Genomic DNA, 23388 nt, shown 5'->3' on the forward strand with positions numbered 1-23388 from the left:
CAGCTACTGATGAAAGGAACTATTTTTACATTAAGTTGTACTTTACAAGAGTGAGGTATATATATCAACAAACACCTGATAATTACTCATTGCAGACACATTCCCTTTAGCCTGTTTCTCTCCACATTGAATATGATTATACCCTTTATAACCCTTTCTCTGTATCATCCAGGATAGTTCATTTGATTGAGTTCAGAAGATACAACTTTTGTAACACAAATGACCATCTAGAACTTACTTGTGGGAGGGCGTTGATTTAAAAAACCAGTCAAAGGAGATAACAGAAATATTATTATTATATACTTCCTAAATGTCTCTCATAATTATTTTCTTTTAATAGCAGTAGGTATTGGAACCCTTATAACAACATGCCCACTATTCTATGAAGGGGAGGAAAAAAAGTTTCATTGTATTTTAAAAGACTGGTTAAGTTATTCAGCATATCCTTTTTTTTTTTTTTAGAAAGCAAAATATTGACTAATCAATAAGAATTGCCAAAATCTATCAAAATGAAAGATAAGCGTAAGTATTAAACTGATGATCGAAATGTTCTTCAGTTGACATTTTCCTAAATGGCAAGGGAGTTTAGTTTTTCATTTTTATTACCCAAGATATTTCTGGGGACTTGGGGTAATACTGGGTCAACACATGCCTTTCTGTAACTTTTAAAACTACTATTTTAAAATGCTGTTAGTAACTGGATTCTTAAAATAATCCCATTTTGAGAGAACAAAGAAACAACTTGGAAAACGAAGATGAACTAATATGAAAAGAGTGGAAAAGAATCAGAGAAATACCACAGGATAAAGTGAACATACCTCCTGGGCTGTGACCGGCATTCCTCCTCCCCACTGTCTGCCTCCTATGTAGACAGGAAAATGAGAAAAAATTATTTAAAATCTGGGTCTCACATCATAATGTCAATAATGCAATTTTACAAAGCCTTGTATGTAGGAATATTTCATTCGTACTGTGCAGTTTAACTAAATTCCCTCCATAGAAAGTGACTTCAACCAACTCAGAAGGGTGATAAATATTAACAGAACTTATTCCTGGAGAAAACCTTAGTAACAGTCTTCAAAGAAATTTCATAGATAACGAAGTGCTAATCATTAAAAGAATTACCTTAAACTCAAAATGAGTGGACATTCTGGACCATTAACAAACCTCATCAAGATGACCTACTAATGATTCTGATCCCCAAAGAATAACCTAAACAATGAGAACCACTTCAGTAAGTGGTCTTGATCAAATTACCATCACCATGGTACACGGGTGCAGTGGGGAAGGAAATTCCAAGGGCACTATACCTGAGGGGGTAGGGGGAAGCAAATATTGTTTTTAAAAATGAACAACAATGTAAAAAAATTAATAAAAAATAAATAAAAACAAAAAACAACAAATCACCATCACCATCAACACTATTGAGCATTTAAAATTTACTAAGAACCCTGATCAATACTTTAAGTCCTACTTATTCCTTATAAACTCAAAAGGTTGAGAGTATTGTGTTTTTCATGGACTATAACACATACATATAACTTAGGATAAATCTATAAACAGTGTGATAAAAAGCAATGAATTATGATTTCATTGCAATATTTATTTTTTTCCTTAGTGGCATATAAAATAATAGAAGGTATTTATGGCAATATAGACTAAATGAAACATGACTGCCTTACAGAGAAAGAAACTGAAATTTACAAAGAGGAAGAAAGTGGCCCAAGGAAACTCCACATGGTGTAGAGGATTAAAACTGCCAAAATACTGATGAAAAATAAGTAATTTACCCATCCCTTCACTAACTTAGAAATTATTATATGTAAAAATATTATACAGATCTTCATGGAGACAAAAATACTACCTAAAGGAAAAGTGAGGAAAGTTTATTAATGACACTGAGGTGCTAATTTTTTCATTAAATTTGTTCTCTGATATTTTATATTCTTTTCTGGTAACTTTTGTCCTATTTGGAAAACTCAAAAATAGGAGAAGAATAATCTCAAAAACTACACATAAGCCACTTATATTTTTCTAGTTTATGAAACCATCCCTTTACCTCTGCACCATTGTACCATCCATCCTAAGTAGACACAGCCAGCTCTATAACTTTTATTCCCCCTTTTGTTTTCATTAGATTTCAGGCATGTTTATTATCTTCCACAAATGATAAGAACACAGCAAAGACTCTGCTTCTAGAAGAAAAAGTTAGAGTGTCATATAGTGTATTACACTCTTTTTCCTGTAGGGGAGGTTTCAGGTTCAGAAGTATGCCCTTTAGGAACTGAAAAGAAAGGAGCACACTACAGGGGGCGGGGAGGGAGTAGGATCAAAACAAGGGGGGTGGGGGGTGGGGGGTGGGAAGTGTATGGGGACCATAACCAAGATGAAAATGCATATAGTGTGCAAAAATGAAAAATGATGTAAAAAATATATATAATTAAAAAATAATATTAAAAAAAGAAAAAAAAAGAAAGGAACACAGGGGACTGTGGTAATAGTGCACGGGTGCATTGGTGAAGGAAATTCTATGGGGACTAAACCTGAGGGGGTGGGGGGAAGCAAATATTGTTTTAAAATGAACAATGATATAAAAATAATTAAAAAAACTAGTTATTTCTAAAGTCAATAGTCAGAATCTGGAAAGTCTGCAAGAATGAAAATGAAGATTCAGGCAAACAATTGTAAGTGTTAGATTTGTGGGGCCCAAAGGTGCTGGAATAAATAAAAATGTCATGGAATGGGAATGTCACTTAACAAATAGTTCTTCATTATAGTTATTACTAGTTAACATATCTCAAATTTTCATGTACTACTCTCATTTTTAGTTGTATGAAATATCATATAAAGGATATATTTAAAATATATGTAAGATATGAATAAAGTAAGAATACCTGTGAACACCATTCCACTTCAGAGCTGAAATAGTGTAATAGCTTTGCACCTATTTATGTGCATATTTCTTATTTCCTTTTCCTATTTTCTCCCAAGATATGACTATTACACTGAAATTTAGGCTTATAAATGTCTTGCTTTCATGCTATTATTGAAATTTTTTTAAAATATACAAACACACACTATAGTTAACCAATAGAGTCCACCATCTGGACTCTACCAATTATATCTTGTATACTTGCTTTACTGCATATCCATTTCTTTACACAATCATCAATCTGTTTTACTTTTTTGAAGCATTTCAAAGTACAACTGTCCTTAAATGCACATAATTAATTACAGTTTGGTATTATAGTTCTTTCTTCCTTTAATGTATATATAACAATGTACAAATTTTAAATGCACCATTCAATGACTTTTGAGAATTGTATATACTGTGTAACCCAAACTTCCATTAAGAACTGGAAAATTTCCATTTCTTCAGAAAACTTACTAATGTCCCTTCTCAGTCAATACCAATACCATCCACCCCAGAAACAACCATTGTTCTAATTTTTATTTCACTATAAGTTTTTCCCATCAAAAATTAGTACATTGTATAATGACTGCAATGTTCATATAAATGGAATCATAAAGTATGTCTTCAAAGTTGGTTTCAAATGCCAGTAATTCATGACACAGCATCACCTGACTCATAGGTATCTCCCTTCAAACCTGACAGTTATTGTGCAGCTTTCCTGTGACATGAATTTTTGTTTTATTTCCCATCATTAGACTATGATCTCCTTAAGGGGCAGCAGCCATGTCTCACTTCCTTTTGCATCTCACTCTGTGTTTGGCATAATTGCCTATGCACAATGGGACACAAGTGAATGAATGATCAGAACAGTTAACTGAAAACATATAAACACTTAGAGCTAACAGGTTATGTTAGCTCACTATGTTATACAGCTAGTGAGGACTCTACACCAATTGTATTTTAGCTTTATCAGATTAAAAGAATGGTTCTTGTTGCTCCTACATCTTAGTCACAGATATGTGACTAAGATGTAGGAGCAATACCTTACACTTTCACTTTGGTTAAGTGAGCAGAATAATTCATTTGCTCTCATTTATATATTCACTCATTCATTCAACATTCATTGGCTGTTATATAATACCTATTATGTGTTAGACAGGAGACACTAGAGATTTAAAAATTGCCCTTATTCTTGGATAGTTCACATTGTAGTGAGGGATGCAGTTCCACATACCAGAAATAATAATATCATTTGGGCTATAGTAGCGGGATAGATAAAATGCTATAGAAGCAACAGATGTGACTACCTGTGGGTCTGTGAAATGCTTCACAGAAGTTGATTTGCAGACTGGTTTTGTGTTAAGATGGAAAATAGGAGGAAAAGAATTTCAAGTGAAAGGGCTAGCAAAAATAATAGAAAGGCAGAGGAGTTAAGACAGAATCTGATAGGGCCTCCCCTGGTGGCGTAGTGGTTGAGCCACCGGTGAGGGTCCCACATGGCACGACAGACCTCTCCTGTTGCGCCCGCTGGTCCCCTCAGCAGTATACTTCATCAGTCTGCCTGTTCTGTTCCCCGCTCTGGCTCTGGTGCATTCTCTCACCCTCCCGTGCTTCTGACTGTACCCAGTGCTTGCATAAATAAATAAATCTTAAAAAAAAAAGAGATTAAAAAAAAAAAGACAGAATGTGATATATTTGGGAAATGGTGAGCAGCTGTGGATTGCTGGACAAAGGTACAAGTTTTAGGGATTAAGGCTATCCAGTAATATTGATGTTATGAGTTCATCATGGTAGGAATATTAAGATAACAGTTCCATGGTCCAGATAGATGGCTGTATATTATCCATTAACTGGATTTCAAATAATATATCCATCTTGATACTTGGAAATAAATTAATACTGGAGGTGTCTGTCAGACAGAAAGTCAATCTAGTAGTTTTTCTAAGGGTATGTGTGAACTTCGAAATCAGAAAGGATAATGCTGTGCTTTTGGCTTTTGAAAGCAGTATATGTAAAGAAAAAAGGCTCAAGGTGGAAATAAGTGCACTTGGCTACTAGTAAGAAAAGGCTAAGATTCTTTGTTAGAAACAAGAGACAAAAACATAGGAATAGAACCAGTTATCTGATTATCCATTGTCTCATAACAAACTGCTACCACATTATATTTCATGATTTATGAGTCAGTAATTCAAGAAGTACTTACATGGGTGATTTTTCTCTTCCATGTACATTGCTAGGGGGGTCACTAAATACTAACCAGGTAATATTTAGTTAGAAGATGGGCTGGTAATGAGGGTACAAGCAGCTTCACTCATATCACATTTGATATCTTAGTCTGGATGGCTGGGAAGTTGGACTCGATTATAAATGTCAATTAGAGTATCTATAGCTTGGATCTCCTCAAAGTACAGTGGCCTCAGGATTGATCTTTTCGCATGGTGGCACAAGGCTTCAAAAGGTTAGGCTCAGAACTGGCATACTTGTTTGGTATATTTAAGAAATTTAGTCCAGATTCAAAGGGAGGGGAATTAGACTCTACCTCTCTGTGGGAAAAGTAGCAAAGAATTGGCAGCCATCTTTAATCAAACTTAACAATCCTGATGACTAATAAATATGTAGGCAAAATGATCAGAACAGAAAAAAGGTAGTTAAAGATAGTTAATGAAGTAGAGAACTTCTAAAGGTTAGGGCCATAGAGATATTCAGGATAATAAAGAAGATGATTCTCATTGACAGTGCAAGCTGGACTGAAGGCCACAAAGATATTTGCTGATGTCTATTATGACATGTCCTTTCAATTGGGATGTTGAGGACAAGAGAAAACCTGTACTGTGGCAGTATAGACACACAGTACTGACCAGGACCAGAGTGACTAATCTGATTATCTAAGAAGCTGGTTTGAAAGAGGCTCAGACCCTATCAAAGCATCAATCACCAAAATAATCTTTGTTTTAAAGACTAGATTGAGATGAATATTATTGACTGGAATCAGAAACCAAAGCATAGATACAATATAGTCATATTTTAGAGTTAAAACATTCATTAAAGTAAAAACAAGGAAGCCAGAATATATGCAATACTTAAACTGAAAACAAAGTCATAGTATGTACACATTATGGCAAGGTTTAAAAAGCATTAAATAAATAAACTTTCTTACCCTGATTTTAAAATACCTCTGTGATACACCTATTTCTCAAGAGTCTCCTTTAAATTCCTTTAAAATAAAAATATATATGAATCATAGTTGGGATGGTTGATGAGTTACTTCCTCAGTGATGAGAAAGCCAGCTTGATTAGAATTTGGCTGAGGTGTCACAATCCAGTCAATGCTCAAGAGAAAACTGAGCTAATATTTCCTCAAGGTAAGTATACCAGGTACCAGGGAGATCAGTGATGATGGGAACACAGTTCTCCAAAAAGATCTGTCTCCTTCCTAGATTATAATCTCTGTAAGGCCAAGACTATGTTTGCTTAGTGACAGTCAGACAGAAGACATTCAGTAAATATTATTAATAGATGAATTAATACTATCCAAGATGTCAAAACCAGTAAGTGGCAAAATTAGGAAAAAACCTTAGGTTAATTCCAATATAGCATGTGCTTCATTCCAATAAATTATCGGTCATATCCTTGGTTTAGTGAATTTAAGATGAATGCTTATATATGGGTAGAAAGCAAGTAACATCCGTAAGATAATAAGACTCTGCCTGCCTCTGTGTCACTCTCCTGTCCCCCATAATTTAATGTTTTCATGACTGTTACCTCATTTGAAAAAGCCAGGGATGAATGCATTTTTCAGCTGAACAAATTGCCTCATGTAAGAAATAATTTGTTACAAGTAACCTACGAGTAAGCAGCAGAGTCAGGATTCTGTCTGGGAAGATCAAATATACCTTTCATCAGAATAAGCTGCTCTCTTGTATTAAAGGAATATTCGAGGTACATGCCTGATCCTAAGACCTTGTTTTTGATATTTATCTCTGTCCAGATTGTATTCCTTTCTATTCAAGTGAAATTCCATTTCCATAATCTGAAAACCCCACACTCGGTCCATTTTCTTCACTGTAGCCTAAATTCTCAATTTGGACATATATGGCCTTAATTCTTTCAGGATATAATGGTACAACAAATAATTAGTGTACTAGTTGTTTAAACAGTGAAATACTTACATAAAAGATCATAAATAGTGGCTACCTAGAGTCTCTCTGAATGTTTCATGACCCAGCAACAATCAGATTAATCCATGGCACAGCAGAGGACTTCCAGGTCATGTTCCTGCCTGTTCTCATTGTTTGATGGCTATAACATACTGGCTGTTAAATATTTTTAATATTACCACTACCTACAGGAACTTTTCTGTTCTCTGAACTTTTGTTAAAACTCTTGACTCCAATGGTAGCTTCACCCAGGAAATAGTCCCTACATACCCCTTTCACTTCTGTCATCTGTTCTTTTTGTGTGTGTGTCCTACTGGCTATACTGCAATTGTTTAGCCTGGCTTTTAGTTTTATTACAAGTTCTCTGTTACACATGAACATCCTATCTCCACAAAGAATTTAAACTATAAAAGGTATGAATGACATTAGGGAGGTGCTAAATAAAATTCACTTGTGTTTCTCTTAATATTAAATATTTGGATTGCTTATGGATATACAGCATGATTTTTCATAATTATTTCAAACTAAGGAGTTGATAGAGTTAACATTTCTGACCAAAAAGAAATTAGCGCACTTAAGACATAGACGTGCTATTAAAAGAGTTTTGGTTAAAGGAAAATGCATTGCTATTTTGTTAATATTCATATTTAAAGCTTGACAATATGTTTTTCAGCTATCGACAGGGGAAAAGATAAGTCAGAATATGGACTGTCAAATAAATAATATCTTCGTTAGAGCTGCTAGAATCCATTGGGGAGACAAAGAAATGTGAAACAATACCATACTCAAGGAATTTATCTGCCTGGAGAGTTAAGGCTGTTATGTTTGAAATGTGGATCCAAAAAATACAGTGTAAATGTATGGTTTAGGAAATACAAGTCACAGTGTTCAGAAGAGAGCTATCTTCTGATAGCTCAGAGGAGAACACTGTGAGTGCAGTGTTCATAGGAACAAACAAGCTTTGAGCCTAATCTTAAAGGAAGAAGCATAGAAAATGACAGGGTATTTGAGACATGAGCAAAATGAAAGAACATCAGGAATACACTGACATATGAAAATGGCAGTGAACTGACCAGCTTAGTTGAAACCCAGAGTGTGCCTTAAGGTAAAACTACAAGGAAATGCAGAAAACAGGGGCCTGGATCTGATTCCATGAGAAAGCCAGAGGAGGGATTTACTGGATCTGATCCTATGAGAAAGCCAGAGAAGGGATTTATCAGAAAAATTAAAATTGTAAATATCTTGCTTTGGTAGTAATAAAAAAATCTATAAGGAAACAGAGGCTAAAAGTTAGAAAGCCAATCAAGAAAAATTAGGTACTTTACCTAAAGCCAGAAGATGATGGTTAACTTAAATACAGATCTCCACTAGAGGTCAGACAATTCAAAGTTTACATTAAGGATGAACTGGAGGAACAATGCATCCAAAGAAAATACTAACAAAAAAGATCTTATGTTGTTTAAAGATCTTTTGCAGAGACTTCAACTTTCTGTGGTATAAAATGCTTCTTTTTTTTACTTATTTAAATTTGTTGTTGTTGAGATATTAATTGACATACAACCTTGTTTTAGGTATAAAGATTGTTTTAGGTACTTTATACCATTGTTTTTGGTATGAAGTAGCTCTTAATTGCAAACTTGATGAATGAAAAGTTACACTTTGGGAGTCTGGCTTTGCTGACAGACATATGTAAACATGGCAAGGATACCTTGAATGCCAATAGTAGCACTCATCACTGGCTACTTTACCTCAGTCTTCCCCACCCATCTCAGGCACATCCCAAACACCACACAAGCCAACTCCTAACAATGTGTATACTAACTAGACCATGAAGTTAATCTAGGTTCTCCTTTTGGTCAATTGGATTAGTGTTTGGTCTTAAGGATTCATACCACTTAGAAGTCCAAGTGAGTCGAAGCTACAAGACAGAGGTTCTTATATGTGCATCTGTCTCAGCAGGCCAGAGGTGTGTGGGTGAGAGGATTCACTAGAGACAGAGTGGGGAACAGAACAGGCAGACTGACTGAAAAATGCTGCTGAGGAGAGCAGCGGGAGAGCCAGGAGAAGTCTGCTGCGCCATGTGGGTAGCTCCCTGGCCGGCTGGGGATCGAATTCATGCCGCAATGGCTGCAGATAGCTTCACAGGTTGCGTCTTAACCCTTATGCCACCAGGGAGGCCCTGAGTATATGTTTTAAGCCAATAACAATTTTAAGTGTGGTGCCAGCAAAAGAATGATCAATGTAGTGGACCAGAAAGCCCAGAAATCAAGTACATGAAAATATTTAATGTGTGATTAAATAGTTCAAGGTAGAACTTCAAGTCAGTAGGAGGAAATGGGTCAATGATCAGATAGTGCAGAAGTTCCCCCTGAAAATTAACATTTGGGGGGAAAATAAGATTATATAAAGCTGTATCTTAAGCTATACACCACAAAATATTATAAATTAGTAAGTTAATTTTTAAGGGAAGTTATTTAAGTGTTCAAGGCTTAAGACAATTTTGATATCTGACCGAAAATTTCATTTTTTTAAAAAAGATTTATTTATTTATTTATACAAGCACTGGGTACAGTCAGAAGCGTGGGAGGGTGAGAGAATTCACCAGAGCCAGAGAGTAGAGAACTGGCAGACTAACGAAGTACACTGCTGAGGGGAGCAGCAGGGGTGGCAGGAGAGGTCTGCGCGCCACATGGGACCCTTGGCGGCGGCTGGGGATCGAACCAGTGCTGCAGAGGCTGCGGGCAGCTTCGCAACCCAGCACTCAACCGCTGTGCCACTGGTGAGGCCTGAAAATTTCATCTTTTAGATTCTAAAAGCAACTGTCTATTTTCACCCACTTATTCTTCAAATGAACCTTATTAGGTTCATTTATTAGGTTTCCTACCTTAAAAATCCCTTCAGAATTATGACTGAATTACATTAAATTTTGAAAATTTAACTTGGGGACAAATTTTTATCTTTTTCAATACTGTTTCTTTCCCCATTTAGGCATATATATTGTATTGCCACTTACATAAGTTTTTTTTTTTTTAAAGATTGATTTATTTATTTATACAAGCACTGGGTACAGTCAGAAGCGCGTAGGAGGGTGAGAGAATTCAGCAGAGCCAGAGCAGAAACAGAACAGGCAGACTGGCGAACTACACTGCTGAGGGGAACAGCGGGCGCGGCAGGAGAGGTCTGTCGTGCCATGTGGGACCCTCGCCAGCAGCTGGGGATCGAACTGGGGCTGCAGAGGCCACGGGCAGTTTCGCAACCCAGCACTCAACCACTGCACCACCAGGGGAGGCCCATAAGTTTTCTTTTTTAACCTCAATAGATAATATTGGAATAACGTAGTTACAAATATATAGTACTATCTCTGACACTCCCCCACCAATTAATGTTCTAGAACAGAAGAAACATTATAACTAACTTCTCAGTGGAACTCTTTTCTTCTACAATCCTGAGGGAGTTCAGTATATACCTCTTCAGTAATACATGAGGTCATTAGAACTCTGACAATCACAACAAATAACTACAGGGAGTTCAGGATACACCTCATCAGTAATGCATGAGGTCATTAGAACTCTGACAATCAAGACAAATAACTATATGACAATCATATAGTCACATGATTTTGCTCATTATCCTATATTATCTATTAGTAACGTATTATTTAATCTGGTCCCTCCCCCAAACTAAATAGAACTGGAGAGGAAGGGGGAGAAAAAAAAGGTAAACAATAAAAGGCAAGATGTGTATATCTGATAGGAAGGTCCCTCCTCCAGTTACAGTTTCTAATATAAATAAGCTTAACTTTTAAAACATCTGTCCTCATTGTTATTAAATATTTCTTCTTGAGAAACTAGTACAGTTCTAATAGTGCTAGCTATACATATAGATTCAAAGAAACAATCAGCAACTCCATAAAAATATGATTCCTGGAGGCAAAGGTAGATATAAAAAGGTATTCTCCACAATATCCTGGTCAGTACACATGCCTGAACAACTACTATGAAATATTTATTACTTCAAGGCCTAATTTTCTAAAAACCGTAACTTCTCTGCCTAACAATGCTTTAAACATCCTATGAAAAGAATAACCAAGGCTACTAAACAAGTGTTGGTAAAACGAAGCATCACATACTATTTCATATCATTTAAACAGTCAACTGAAACTATGGAATAAAATAATTAAAAAGTGTGCAACAGATAAAAAAAATTCCTCAAACTTAAATTCATCTTTTTTTTTTTTTTTAAAGATTTTATTTATTTATTTATACAAGTACTGGGTATAGTCAGAAGCACGGGAGGGTGAGAGAATTCACCAGAGCCAGAGCGGGGAGCAGAGCAGGCAGAAGGACCGAAGTACACTGCAGAGGGGAGCAGCGGGCGGCAGGAGAGGTCATGCAAAATGTTTTCATACTATTTTTTCTTCAAGAGCTAAGAGATCAACAATAAGAAAACTATAAGCTTTGAAGAAAATCATTAAGTGGTTTACAGTTGTATCTAGGTGTAAGATGAGAACATATGTGCATAGTCACTACTGATGTCAAGTAAATACTTCCATAGAGACTACACCATGGAACTGATTTTATATCAAGTGAAATTTCCATTTTTTGTATGTTTAAGAGTCAGAATTGAATACTCAATGACGTAGTCCCATGGAAAGTAAGTAGTCGTTAACAGTTAGCACTCATTAGTGATTGGATATTTGGTGGTGGATATGGTATGATACATATAGTTGCTGAGGTGAGAAACTATATCTGAAAAATATACAGTGTTATAAACTAAAATAATCTCAATTAAAAAAGTTACCTGGGACAATTGTAAAAACTATGTAATATAGTCAGAGCTGATCCTCAAGTCTTTAGAGAAACTGCATAGCATATAACTTAATAATTGATCAAGACTAGGTTCATAGTTTGTGCTTGCATATGTAAGTCAAGTGTTTAAAACAGTTCACATAAGTAAAATACTAGAAATGTTAAAAATGTTTCTCTAGTGAAGGTTCAAAAAAATCTTACTTTTTTGAACCACTGGTTCTACGTCAACCAGTCCCATCATTTATTTTAGGACAGGGAAGGTTGGGCAAACTATTGCAAAAGACATGGCTGTTACCTTCATATTGACCAAAATAAAGACCAATGACAATACTGGTTATTTGAATAATGTAAAGAGGGAAAATAAATGTAAACTAAAGGGTACACCACAGATTGTAAATATTCAAATTTTGTTCCATCTTTCACTTCAAAAGCTTGTGTGAGAAAAGCAAAATCTGTTTTTATGACTTTTTATTTTGTATTTTGTTTATTGAGGTAACATTGATTATGAAGGATCACATATCCAAATCTGAAAATTGTGATTTTTTTTCAAAATGAATCCACTATTATAGATGGGACCTGATCCTTCAGACCTATATGCCCATTTATTCGAGAAATATCTTTTAAGCCATTCCAGTCTCAAGACACTATGCAGATCCCAGGGGGATGAACATTCTGGTACAGTCTGATTAAAGAAGCAATCAATTACATAAGTAAAACTGCAACCACAAAAAGGTGGGAAATAAAATAGTACCACTAGTGTTTGTCACATATACACACTGACAGTATACCTTCAAGTCCCAGTTATTATTATGTCAGCAGAAAAATTCCTAACTCCTTCTAGAGGCATAGTCAGGAGAATAAACCCTAATTCCTTTCATTCCTCATCATTGGTTTACTTAATAAAACAAATTTAAGTAAAACATTTCCATTCATTTTCTTATACGAACGTTGCCCTTGGAGACTATCAGAGCAAAAAGGCCAAAAAAGTAGGCTTTGTATTTTTTTTTTTCTTGACTTTGGATTTTAAATTATAAAGAAGTCTATTTGAAAACTAGCTAAGAAATATAAAAAAAATTCAATACAAATGAAATTCAGATTAGATTGAACTCAGCTCCTTGCTGCCACTCTGCCCAGGGGCCCTTAAACTGTGTAACAATTTCTGCCACTGCTTCTGGTGTAAACTGTCAAACAGAATTCGAGACACTTCCATTTTCCCCTTTTTCTATACCATCTTTAAGGGTCTAAAAGAGTCCATTCAGAATTCCACACCATTTCAAGTTATTCTTAGCATGTTATTCCAGGGAAATGCCACAGTAAAAGTACATTTTGCTTTTTGAACTTTTATTAATGACTTGGCTTCACTTTATAGGGGAAAAAAAATGCAAAATCCTAAAGTCTCTGATATCCCTCCTCAGTTGGTTATGAGCTCTCTTTTTAAAAAGGACTGTTCTTTCTTTTCACATTTATCTTCTACCTTGAATTATGAGTATTCACATCTTACTCTGATTTATTAAGAGTAAAGTATCTAATAGGTACTCAATAAGTATTTATTAAAAGAGTGAGTCATTGGAACAAATAAGTGATTTTTTAAAAAAGCTTCTAAGTAAGAAAAGGAAAATGAGTAAACTGGACTTCAAAAATCATAAAAAATTATGGAGAGTGAAATTCTGATTCACTATATAGCAATAAGGACTTAAAAGAAATAAAGCAACTAACCAGTCAACGAAGGCAATAATAACCAAAGAATATCTCTAAATGTGATACATAATGAACCTTGGAATTCATACTGATAAATTGTAAACAAGAGCTAAATACCAACCTAGGTCAAGCTTGTAGATAAATAAGGGCAAAGGCCACATTTCATATGAAATCAGACTGAATCAGAATCACTGGTGCCTTCTCATTCAATGACTCTTAGCCTCTGAATTCAAAGATGCTGTTACTTCCTTGTACACTAGTCTACTCCTTAAGTCTCTCCAGTGATATGCAACTTACCAGCTTAGTCATCTGGGGCTGGCAATTTGTTAACAAGTGTTGCACTTCCCTCAACATCATTATGTTAAGCAAATTTTAAATGGTATATATTTCAAGAGAAGGAAAGCTTTTGTTAAAATGATGTCACATAGTCCTTGAAGAAAAACTTGGTATGAACCAGGTGTTCTTTTACTTTCTTTCTTCTGGTCCAGTTTTCTTCAATTTCTCATTTCCCTAAAAGCATATTTAATGGACCACATATAGCTCTAGGCTTTGGAAAAATCAATCTGGTTCTACTTCCACTTAAAGATTACAAATGTACCTAATTGGCCATATTTATCACTAATAAGATGGGGTTAGACTTGTCTACCGAATCACATTTGCAAAGTGACTACAGCCATACTGTGCTGTTGTGTTGGTATTAATGGTGAGCTAAAACCTTTCCTTAGAAAAATCATAATTTGGGGCACCAGTGAGCCTTATCTTTTATTCCTCAAAGACAATTTCTATCAGGTTTCCTTTGAAGTTTAAAAAATAGGCCATATTATAATCACGAAAAAATGAAATATTTTGGTTCTACACTACTGAAAATCAAAATGGAAAATATTTCCTAAACAGATGAAAAGCAGATTACAATTAACAAAATATATACATTATAGAAAATAAGCTGACTTGCTGGGAAGGTGAAGTTTCTTTAATCAGATGTGTCTTTCCTCCCCCCTAACCCCCCCCAGTAGTGTGTCTCTGGTCTACAGTTGCTTGTTGATTTTGATTTTTTCTTTATTATAACTGGTCTTTTTCCTGGTCCCTTATTTAGGTTTTCTAAATTCCTGCTATGAGTGAGACCATCCAGTATTTTTCTTTTTCTTTCTGGTTTATTTTGCTGAGCATGATCCCTTCTAGTTCCATCCATGTTACTGCAAATTGCATGAGTTTATCTTTTTTGATTGCTGAGTAATATTCTATTGTCAGGATTAGGGTCAAAATAAAGGGGGTGGGAACTGTATGGAAAATATAACCAAAATGAAAATGTATACATTGTACAAAAATGAAAAATGATGTAAGAATTATATAAAATAAAATAATAATAATAATAAAAGTGAGTTGAGTGAAAAAAAAAGAAAACTAGATGGTGCATGAGGGGCAAAGTCCCTGGAAGTGTAACTAAACTAAAAAAAAAAAAAAAAAAAAAAAAAAAAAAAAAAATCAAACGTGTCTTGGATGAATTTTCATGTGATATATTAAAATAAATAATTTTATATTTTAAAAGGGGGCATTAGGAATGTTAACTTTGATAGTTTAAAAATGAAAGAAAGTATATTTTGGAGCTTACAAAATTACAGTAAAAGATCTAGAACAGTAAAAGTGCTTAAGTCATCCCACTTAGGATTTGATGCTTTGCCTTAGGTTAATGTCCCTCTGTGTGGATGCTTTTATCATGTTCCTCAGACACCCCATTTTGGGCTACCCCTCAAACCTGGCTACACATAGAGACTCTATCCTTAACCTACTCAGGTGACAACAATCAGCTTCAGGACACTCTCCCATGTGAATGCCCTCCTCAAGTCTTGGGTTCCAATTACCCATCCACACTGGGCCTCAGTGCCCACCCAAAGACACCTATCATGTTTAGTCCCTTCTAATGGGTTTTGTATTGTTAGATAAGGGGAAGAAAAGTTTTTTTTTTAGTGCTTTAATTATAAGTACAAATACATACAACTGTAAATATTTAGTGAGCTTCAACTATGTATGAAGCATTATACTAGGTCCAGTGGGACTATGTAGCTCTCCATGAGCTCTTTTTTGACTAGAACCCACAATATTTCTACTTATTTCTCAGGATGTTTTGCAATCCCAAGTAATAAAAAATCCACCCCAAAATGCTTCAACAATAAGGAAAACTACCATTTTATGCAGTAGCTAAATTTTATCAAGACTGCAGTTTTTTCCATCTTTCTGCTCTGTAATCCTATTGCATAAGCATTTCATTGCTCTCAAGCTAACATGGTCATAAGATGACTGCCACATTCAAGGTCCACCACACATATATCTCTAACAACAGTCAATACAGAAAAAAGTTCTTTCTCTGTACCTCTTCTTAGGTGCAAGGGTAATTGTCTCAGAGGCTTCCAGCTTACCCATCTCTGCAGTTTCTCCTCTCATCTCACTGTTCTGAATTAGATTACATGCTCATGCTTAAGTCAACCTCTGGAAAGGGGATGGCACCCTCAGATTGGCTGGGTCCAATTAGGATTCATGGCCTCAGGCTGGGGTCAGTTTCCCTTAGGTATGCGTAGGGAAGAGAGAGATACCAGAATTCAAAACTTCCTATTAGGGATGGTGGGGGAGAATTACATGGAATATTCAATCTACTGTATCTGCTACAGTCTACTACTTTGAATTTTTGTGTAAGAAACATTTGTTGTTTTTGCTTGCCCCATCATTTTCTCTTATTGTCATAATAAAACTGAATTTTTTTTGTCAGGGAACCACCCTTTTTTTATTTTCCTGCTAAAACTATTAAAGAGAAGGTATATTTGCATAAGGGTGGTTGAACTGATAAAACGTACAGCTGTAATTGTAGATGGCTATTTTCATAGTCTCACAGGGAAAGTCTCCATAAGATAAGAAACCAACATAAGAAGAAAGCTGAGGTATGTGATGAAGAGATTATCCTGATGAAATGATTTGAGGTTCTGAATCCAGTTATGCCATAAATTCATCCCTTATACTTCCCAGTTACTTGAAACAACAGCAACAACAAATCCACATTTTCAACAAATAACTTTTATTTTCCAATTTAAGTCAGTTTCTATTGCTTTCAACCAAGAGTCCTGACAAATACAGTACATTATACCTTATATATATTTTCCAAAGTGCTCAAGGCAAGGTGAGAGAGGGAAAACATTTTTGTTTTCATTTTACAGGCAGAAAAAGTCAAGTATCTAAAGGTTAAAAATGGCATATCACTAGTATGAGCTCCCTGTAAGAATATGTTGCCCCTCATACTAGGTAGAGAGTTACAACACAGATACTGAAGATATTTGCTTTCTTCCTCCCTCCCTCCCTCCGTTCCTCCCTCCCTTCATTTCCTCCTTCCCTCCTTAGTCTGTTGACAGAGATCACTGTCACCTATATCACACACTCTGCAGAATATACACTTTGCAAACTACTAGCATCTTCCTTGGTGGTTATCTGTTAATTTCAAGGTTTCCATGCTGATATTACACGACTGCAAATCAGGATTTTGTTCAACTTGTGCTTGAATCATTTCCTCCTACCTGTCTGACTTTTCAATTTTCAGATAGCCAGCTTTGGTTAGGGAAATGCTATTATTGTCCTGGCCACATAAGAGAAATTGTCATAGGAAAAGCTACAGTGCTTACATAATGTCTGAGTTTTAAACAGCTGGCATTATAGACTTTGTCCTGTCATATAATATGAAACAAGGCCACTATAATTTGGTCAGAGGTCACAGCTCTAAAAGCAGATTTAGTTCCTGTATAGTAAGCCAGAAAACATTGCTATTTACTTCTAACTTGTAACAATAATGAACTAGAATAACCACATATACTAAATATTTTAATAATCTCATTCTGTGGAGATTAGGGCTTTAAAATGTTAGACTAAAATATTCTTTCACCTGAAGTATTTAGACATTTTAACAAAGAAAAATGTACTCCACTCAAGTATCAGTCACATGGGCAACAATAACACATAGCATCAAAATCTTTTTTGTTTTAAAATAATAACAGTTTCTCATGTATGCTACATGTCCTTAAGATTGGTAGATTCTGTTAACCTATCTCATCTGGAACATAACTGGTCACTGTGGCAGAGAGAATGGAGTATCATGAATCAAACACCAGCTCTTAAGACTAAAGACTTTCACCCAGAAGTGACAAAAGTCTCTTATACTTCATTTGCCAAAGCAGTCACATGACTATGCCCAAGCCCCAAGGAAGTATAATTCTACTAGCATCTGGAATAAAGAGAATCAGAAATAATGGTAAACACAAATGACTACCACAATAATAGATTAGGATACTACACAATACAAGATGCCTTCTTTTATAAGCAATCTGACATAAGAAAAACAAAAAAGAGGTAGTGGTTCATGTAACTGAAAGCTCAAGGGGGATTCAGAAATACAGTGAGTTATTAGTTCCCCATTTTCCATTGGTTTCCCTCCTCTCATCCCAGCTCTGCTTTCTTTTTATTTTCAGGCAGACTATCTCCATGTGGTGGTAAAATGAACACCAATCATGACAAACATATCATACTTTAATCAGAGTCCAGAAAAGAGAACAAAATCCTTTTTACTCCCAGCATCCATCTCTCTCAACATCACTCTGACTTGCCCTTCTTGGGCCATGTGCTACGCTGGACCAATAATGGTATCCAGTGAAAAGGGGTACTTTGAGCAGCGTGACATGGGTCTGTGGATATATGGCAATTCCAGTGGTACAGAAGCCAAGTGATTGTCAGTCTCACCAGAATCACATGAAATAAAGCAGATAAGCACCTAAAGGGAAAGCAGACACTACCAAAAATGTAGCAGATATCCATCCAAAGATTGCTATTGTCTTATTACCTTCATTATTTCCCTCAACTCTGATAACATGTGTGAGATTAAATTCTATAAACAAACTCATGTGGTCTTGGCCTTCACGTTACAATTTGTTAAGTCAGCTCAGTTGTAAAAACACAACAGGAAAGATACAATTCTGAGATGAATTTCTTTTAAGTTATTCCACATAAGGCTCTTCTGAGTACAAATCCAAGCAATTAACAAGAAAAGTTTCTTTTATAGAACTAATACAATGGATGACTTTGAGATCCAAATGAATGATAACATAACAACATGATTACTAGGTTTACAATCAAAAAAGGGAGGTTAAAGAAGGGAAGTGATTTCACAAGGTCACAGACATGTGGTCATGTTAGGATTTGAATCCAGTACTTCCCTTAGCAGAAGCAGGTGAAATGGTAATAGGAATCAAATTTTCAACTTTATAGAGCACTAGTGAGTTTTGACCAATTTCTTTCTTACTAAAACATCTCTCCACTTCCAGGACATTTTAGCTGATGTTTGGGCTCTTAAAGAGCACTGAGAAACAGAAAAGGCTGCTGTGCAGGTAGAGTCAGCATGTTGGACAAGAGAAAAAACAAGGCATAGAGCTCACTTTTATTTATTTTTTTTTAAGATTTATTTATTTATTTATACAAGCACTGGGTAGTCAGAAGCGCGGGAGGTTGAGAGAATTCACCAGAGCCAGAGCGGGGAGCAGAGCAGGCAGAAGGACCGAAGTACACTGCTGAGGGAGCAGCGGGCGGCAGGAGAGGTCTGCGCGCCATGTGGGACCCTCCTCCGGTGGCCGGGGAGCAGCCGGGGATCGAACTGGTGCTTCAGAGGCTGCAGGCAGCTTCGCAACCCAGCGCTCAACCGCTGCGCCACCGGGGAGACCCAGAGCTCACTTTTATTTTAAAAAATGAAATTATTCACCATCTGTGAACCATCTCACCACAGGAAGTCTGATAAATTTAGTAAGTAAACTTGATTGCAGTGAACTCTCACTGACTACATGAGAAACTTTTATTCCTCTCTTAATAGCATTTGGCAGCAAAACTACCTTTAAAATCCTGTCTTCTTGGAATATTCCCATGTGAAGTTCACCAAACTCCTGCTCAAGAGAACCAAGTTAAGAGTAAGAAAAAAAGAGCAAGGATAATAAAAGAAAAAAAAGATGAAGACACTCAACTTGATAGGTGGGGATCTGGTGGGCAGTAACAAACTTTAGTGGCATTATGGAACCAGAGCAATTGAAATGGATAAGAGCAGCTACAGACATGCACTTGAAAATGGACTTTTTATTCTGGGAGTTCCACATAAAGATGCTGATAAGGGCCTAGTCCTCCAGAGCCCTGATTCTTCTGGAATCAATGTCTGATTCCAGAATTGCCCTGAAATCTAACTACGGAAAATACTTTGGTATTAACTCAGAGGTACTTATTATTGGACACTTGGATGCAACTGGACCAAGACCAGTCTTTCAGATGGAAAAATGGCTTCACTGGACTCAAATAACTGCTTTATTAGATGTAATGAAGGAAGAGATATAGAAGCAAAAAGTAAAACAGCAGAAGAAATGATAAAGATTAGATCTTGTGCTGAAAGAGAAACAAACAAACAAAAAGACATTTCCACAGATGACAAAGGAAATGTTAAACAGTGTGAAATCAGTCATGTAAAGACATTTCAGAGCTTTCAAGTCCACAAACTTAAAACAATTATAGAAGACAGTAAAATTCTTAGAAAGGGATTATTTGCACGAAACACTTCTGGACAGGACAGTCAAATTGAGAAACACTGCAAATGATCAGGATTTTTGTTACTAAGCTCTCTTTTCTTTTTTTTCTGAATAATCATAGGAAGTGAAAAATAAAGTAAAAATCTTGCCCTCTTATGTTCTTAAGCTACAAGACAACTTAAATGAAAACAAAGACTTTCTGAGACTGAGCCCACTACAAAACTTTTAGAATAGATTCCTACCTACTCAAAACTGCCCAGGACCTTACATAAAGATAGCATATTTTAACCATTCTCATTATTTTCACAAAATGGAGAAAACATAGAAAAGTATAATTTTAGAGAATAGGTTAAAGATAAGTCAGAAGTGAGAATTTCTGCAAGCATGTGATGTCGCAAACCTTAAAAGGCAGAAGAAAAAACATTTTCTGTATATTGATTTCTTAGAAAATACTAAACTGAAAAAATCCAATTTCTAGGCCTAGAATTATATCTCACTGAATGAAGAAATCAATGGCATTTAAATCTTTTGTGAGGCTGGAACAATCTATTTTAGAAAAGCAGTTTTGCAGGAGACATTATTAACATTTCAAATACTGTCAACAATTGACCTTGATCAACCTGAAGTTTTGCTCAACAGTATAATTACACACATTAGTTACCTAGTATTGTGGGAAACAAAGAGATACAGGCGTTTCCAAGCAACTAACTACATTCTGTTGAATTTCTTTGCAAGTGTCAGAACCCTCTAGTTGGTATTTGTGAAAGTCAGCTTCAAAGCAAAGCCATAGCTAAGGTTAAAGCAACCGTTCAACACCTTCCATTTTCATCTTCAAATGACTTTTGTAGAATTAAATCATATGCATGATGTTTTTCTACCATACCAGTCCAGTGGTGAAGGCTAGACAAGTCTACATGTAATTTATGGATGGAAAGCCACTACATAAGCCACCAAGAAAGTTCTCAGAGAAACCTTCATGAGCTTGTTAGGTTATAACAGTGGCTAGTATTCATTATAGGTTTACAATCTGCCAGGCCTTAATCTAAGTGTTTTATAGACATTAACTCATTTAATCTCCACACTAAGTCCATGACACAGGTATATTTATTATCTCCATTCTTTGGATAAGGAAACTGAGATTTAGATAAGGAAAGTAACTTGACAACATTCACACACTCACCACCACCATACTGTTTCTGTCAAATTCCCTCTTATTAAGAGATCCATCTCCCAATCAATGACTTAACTAAATCAAAACACAGAAAAACAAAGCTTCAACTGCCTATGGTATATAGTACATACCTATTTATATCAATATATAACTATATATATGTACAGTCCATTCTCCATAGTAAAGACAGCTACATCTTTTTAAAATGCTAGCCTGTTCAATCCCCAGCTGAAAACTATTCAATGGCTTCTTACTCTCTGAGGAATAAAGACCAAGATCTTTAATTTAGCTTAAAAGACTGCACCATCAGGTCTTCGCTGACATTTTCAGTATCATCTTGTGTTATTTCTTCCCTTCTTTTCTTTTTTTAATACAGTCTGTTTATTTATTTACTTTTCCCTACCACGAATCTTACACACACCCTTCTCACCACCTCTCTCGTACCCTCAGAAACCTCATTTTATTTATTAATGCCCATTAGTTTTCAGAAATATTTAACTTTATTGGATTGTCTGTAATGTAAATATCCAATATTTGTTTTTATCATTCTGATGTGTTTTACTACACATAATTCCTCTGAACTTTTTCCATTGTGTTACAAATGACATTTTGTCTTTCCTTATGACTAATATTCCATAGTGTGGATATATCATATCTTCTTAATCTAATCTTCTATCAATGGGCATTTATTGATAGGTTGCCTCTATGTCCCCATTACTGTAATAGTGCTGCATGTAATAGTGCTGCAATAAATACTGTATAATTTTTTGAGTTGATGGTTTCAAGTCTTTGACAGATATCCAGGAATAAGACTACCAGGTAATATAGTATTTCCATTCTCAATATTTAAAGATAAATCCAGATCACTTTCCCAAATAGTCATACCAGTTTAAATGCCTACCAACAGTGAAATAAAGTTCCTTTTTCTCCACATCCTATCCAGCACCTGTTGGATGTGTTATTGTTGCAGGTCTAAATATCCATTTGGACTGTATTTCTGTGTATGGAGTTAAGAGTGATCTAATTTCATTCTTTTTTTTTTAAAAAAAAATCTTTAACTGAGGTAATATTGGGGTATTCCCATCAGGTATTACCACCATAGTGCATCCACCACCAACTCACCCATATGCCACCATCACTGACCATTATGCCTCCTTCCCTGTTCAATCCCCTCCTCCAATTCTTTCCCCCTTGATGTTGCAGTTCTGTAGTCAGCTATTAAGAGTTAGTTTTTCAGCTTGTCTTTATCTATTAATTTAGTTACTGTATGTTCCACATGTTAGTGATACCATCTGGTATTTATCTCTTTCCTTTTGACTTATTTCACTGAGCATTAATCTTTCAAGTTCCATTCATGTTGTTGCAAATGGATACTACTCAGCTACCAATTTCATTCTTTTACATGTCTTTCCTGCACTATTTGTTAGATTCTCCTTAGCCCCATATGGAAGTGGCTGCTTTATTATAAATTAAGTAGTGATATGTACATGGATTTATTTCTAGGTTTTCAATTCTATTCTGTTGATTCATGCATCTCTTTTTACACCAATACTGTATTTTTAAAAATACTGTTGCCACATAGTATATAGTCAGGTAATGTGATATCTCGATTTCTCTCCATTTTCCCCCCCTGAGATTCCTTTTGTTACTCAATTCCTTTTATGATTCCATATAAATTTCAGTGCTTTCTTTGGAGAATATTTGTTGATATTTTGATGAAGATTGCATTAAGTTTATATATCGCTTTAGGTAGAACAGTGATTCTGATTACACTGCTACTCCCTTTCCATGAGCATGGAATATCTTTCCACCTCCTTATGTCATGATCTAAATCCTTTAATCACATCTTATAGTTTTTATTTTATAGGTCCTTCATCTCCTCGGTTATATTAATTCTGAGGCATCTGATTCTTTTTAAAGTGATTGTGAATGGAACTTTTTTTAAATTTTTCTTTTTAGTTGTTTGTATATAAAAATGCAATGAATTTTTGTACATTGACTTTGTAACCTGACAGTGTGCTATATTCCTTTATTGTTTCTAATAGTTTTTGGT

General features: G+C 35.4%; 1 protein-coding gene and 1 pseudogene across 2 annotated transcripts in view; one reads left to right on the plus strand and one right to left on the minus strand.

Moving 5' to 3' along the window:
• The window catches only part of SSH2 (slingshot protein phosphatase 2), a gene marked incomplete at both ends in the record, with an annotated part of 244659 nt that overhangs the window by 152114 nt on the left and 69157 nt on the right, over positions 1-23388 (minus strand). The window contains one exon of the mRNA XM_084239215.1: positions 819-862. Within this exon, the coding sequence (XP_084095341.1) occupies positions 819-862 (44 nt within the window). The remainder of the gene's footprint in view (positions 1-818; positions 863-23388) is intronic.
• LOC311172699 (protein FRG1-like) lies at positions 19493-20252 on the plus strand (annotated as a pseudogene). The gene has a single exon. The product of its transcript is annotated as a protein FRG1-like (transcript).

The sequence above is a fragment of the Talpa europaea genome, assembly GCF_964194135.1.
Source record: "Talpa europaea genome assembly, chromosome: 7".
NCBI classification, from domain to species: domain Eukaryota; kingdom Metazoa; phylum Chordata; class Mammalia; order Eulipotyphla; family Talpidae; genus Talpa; species Talpa europaea.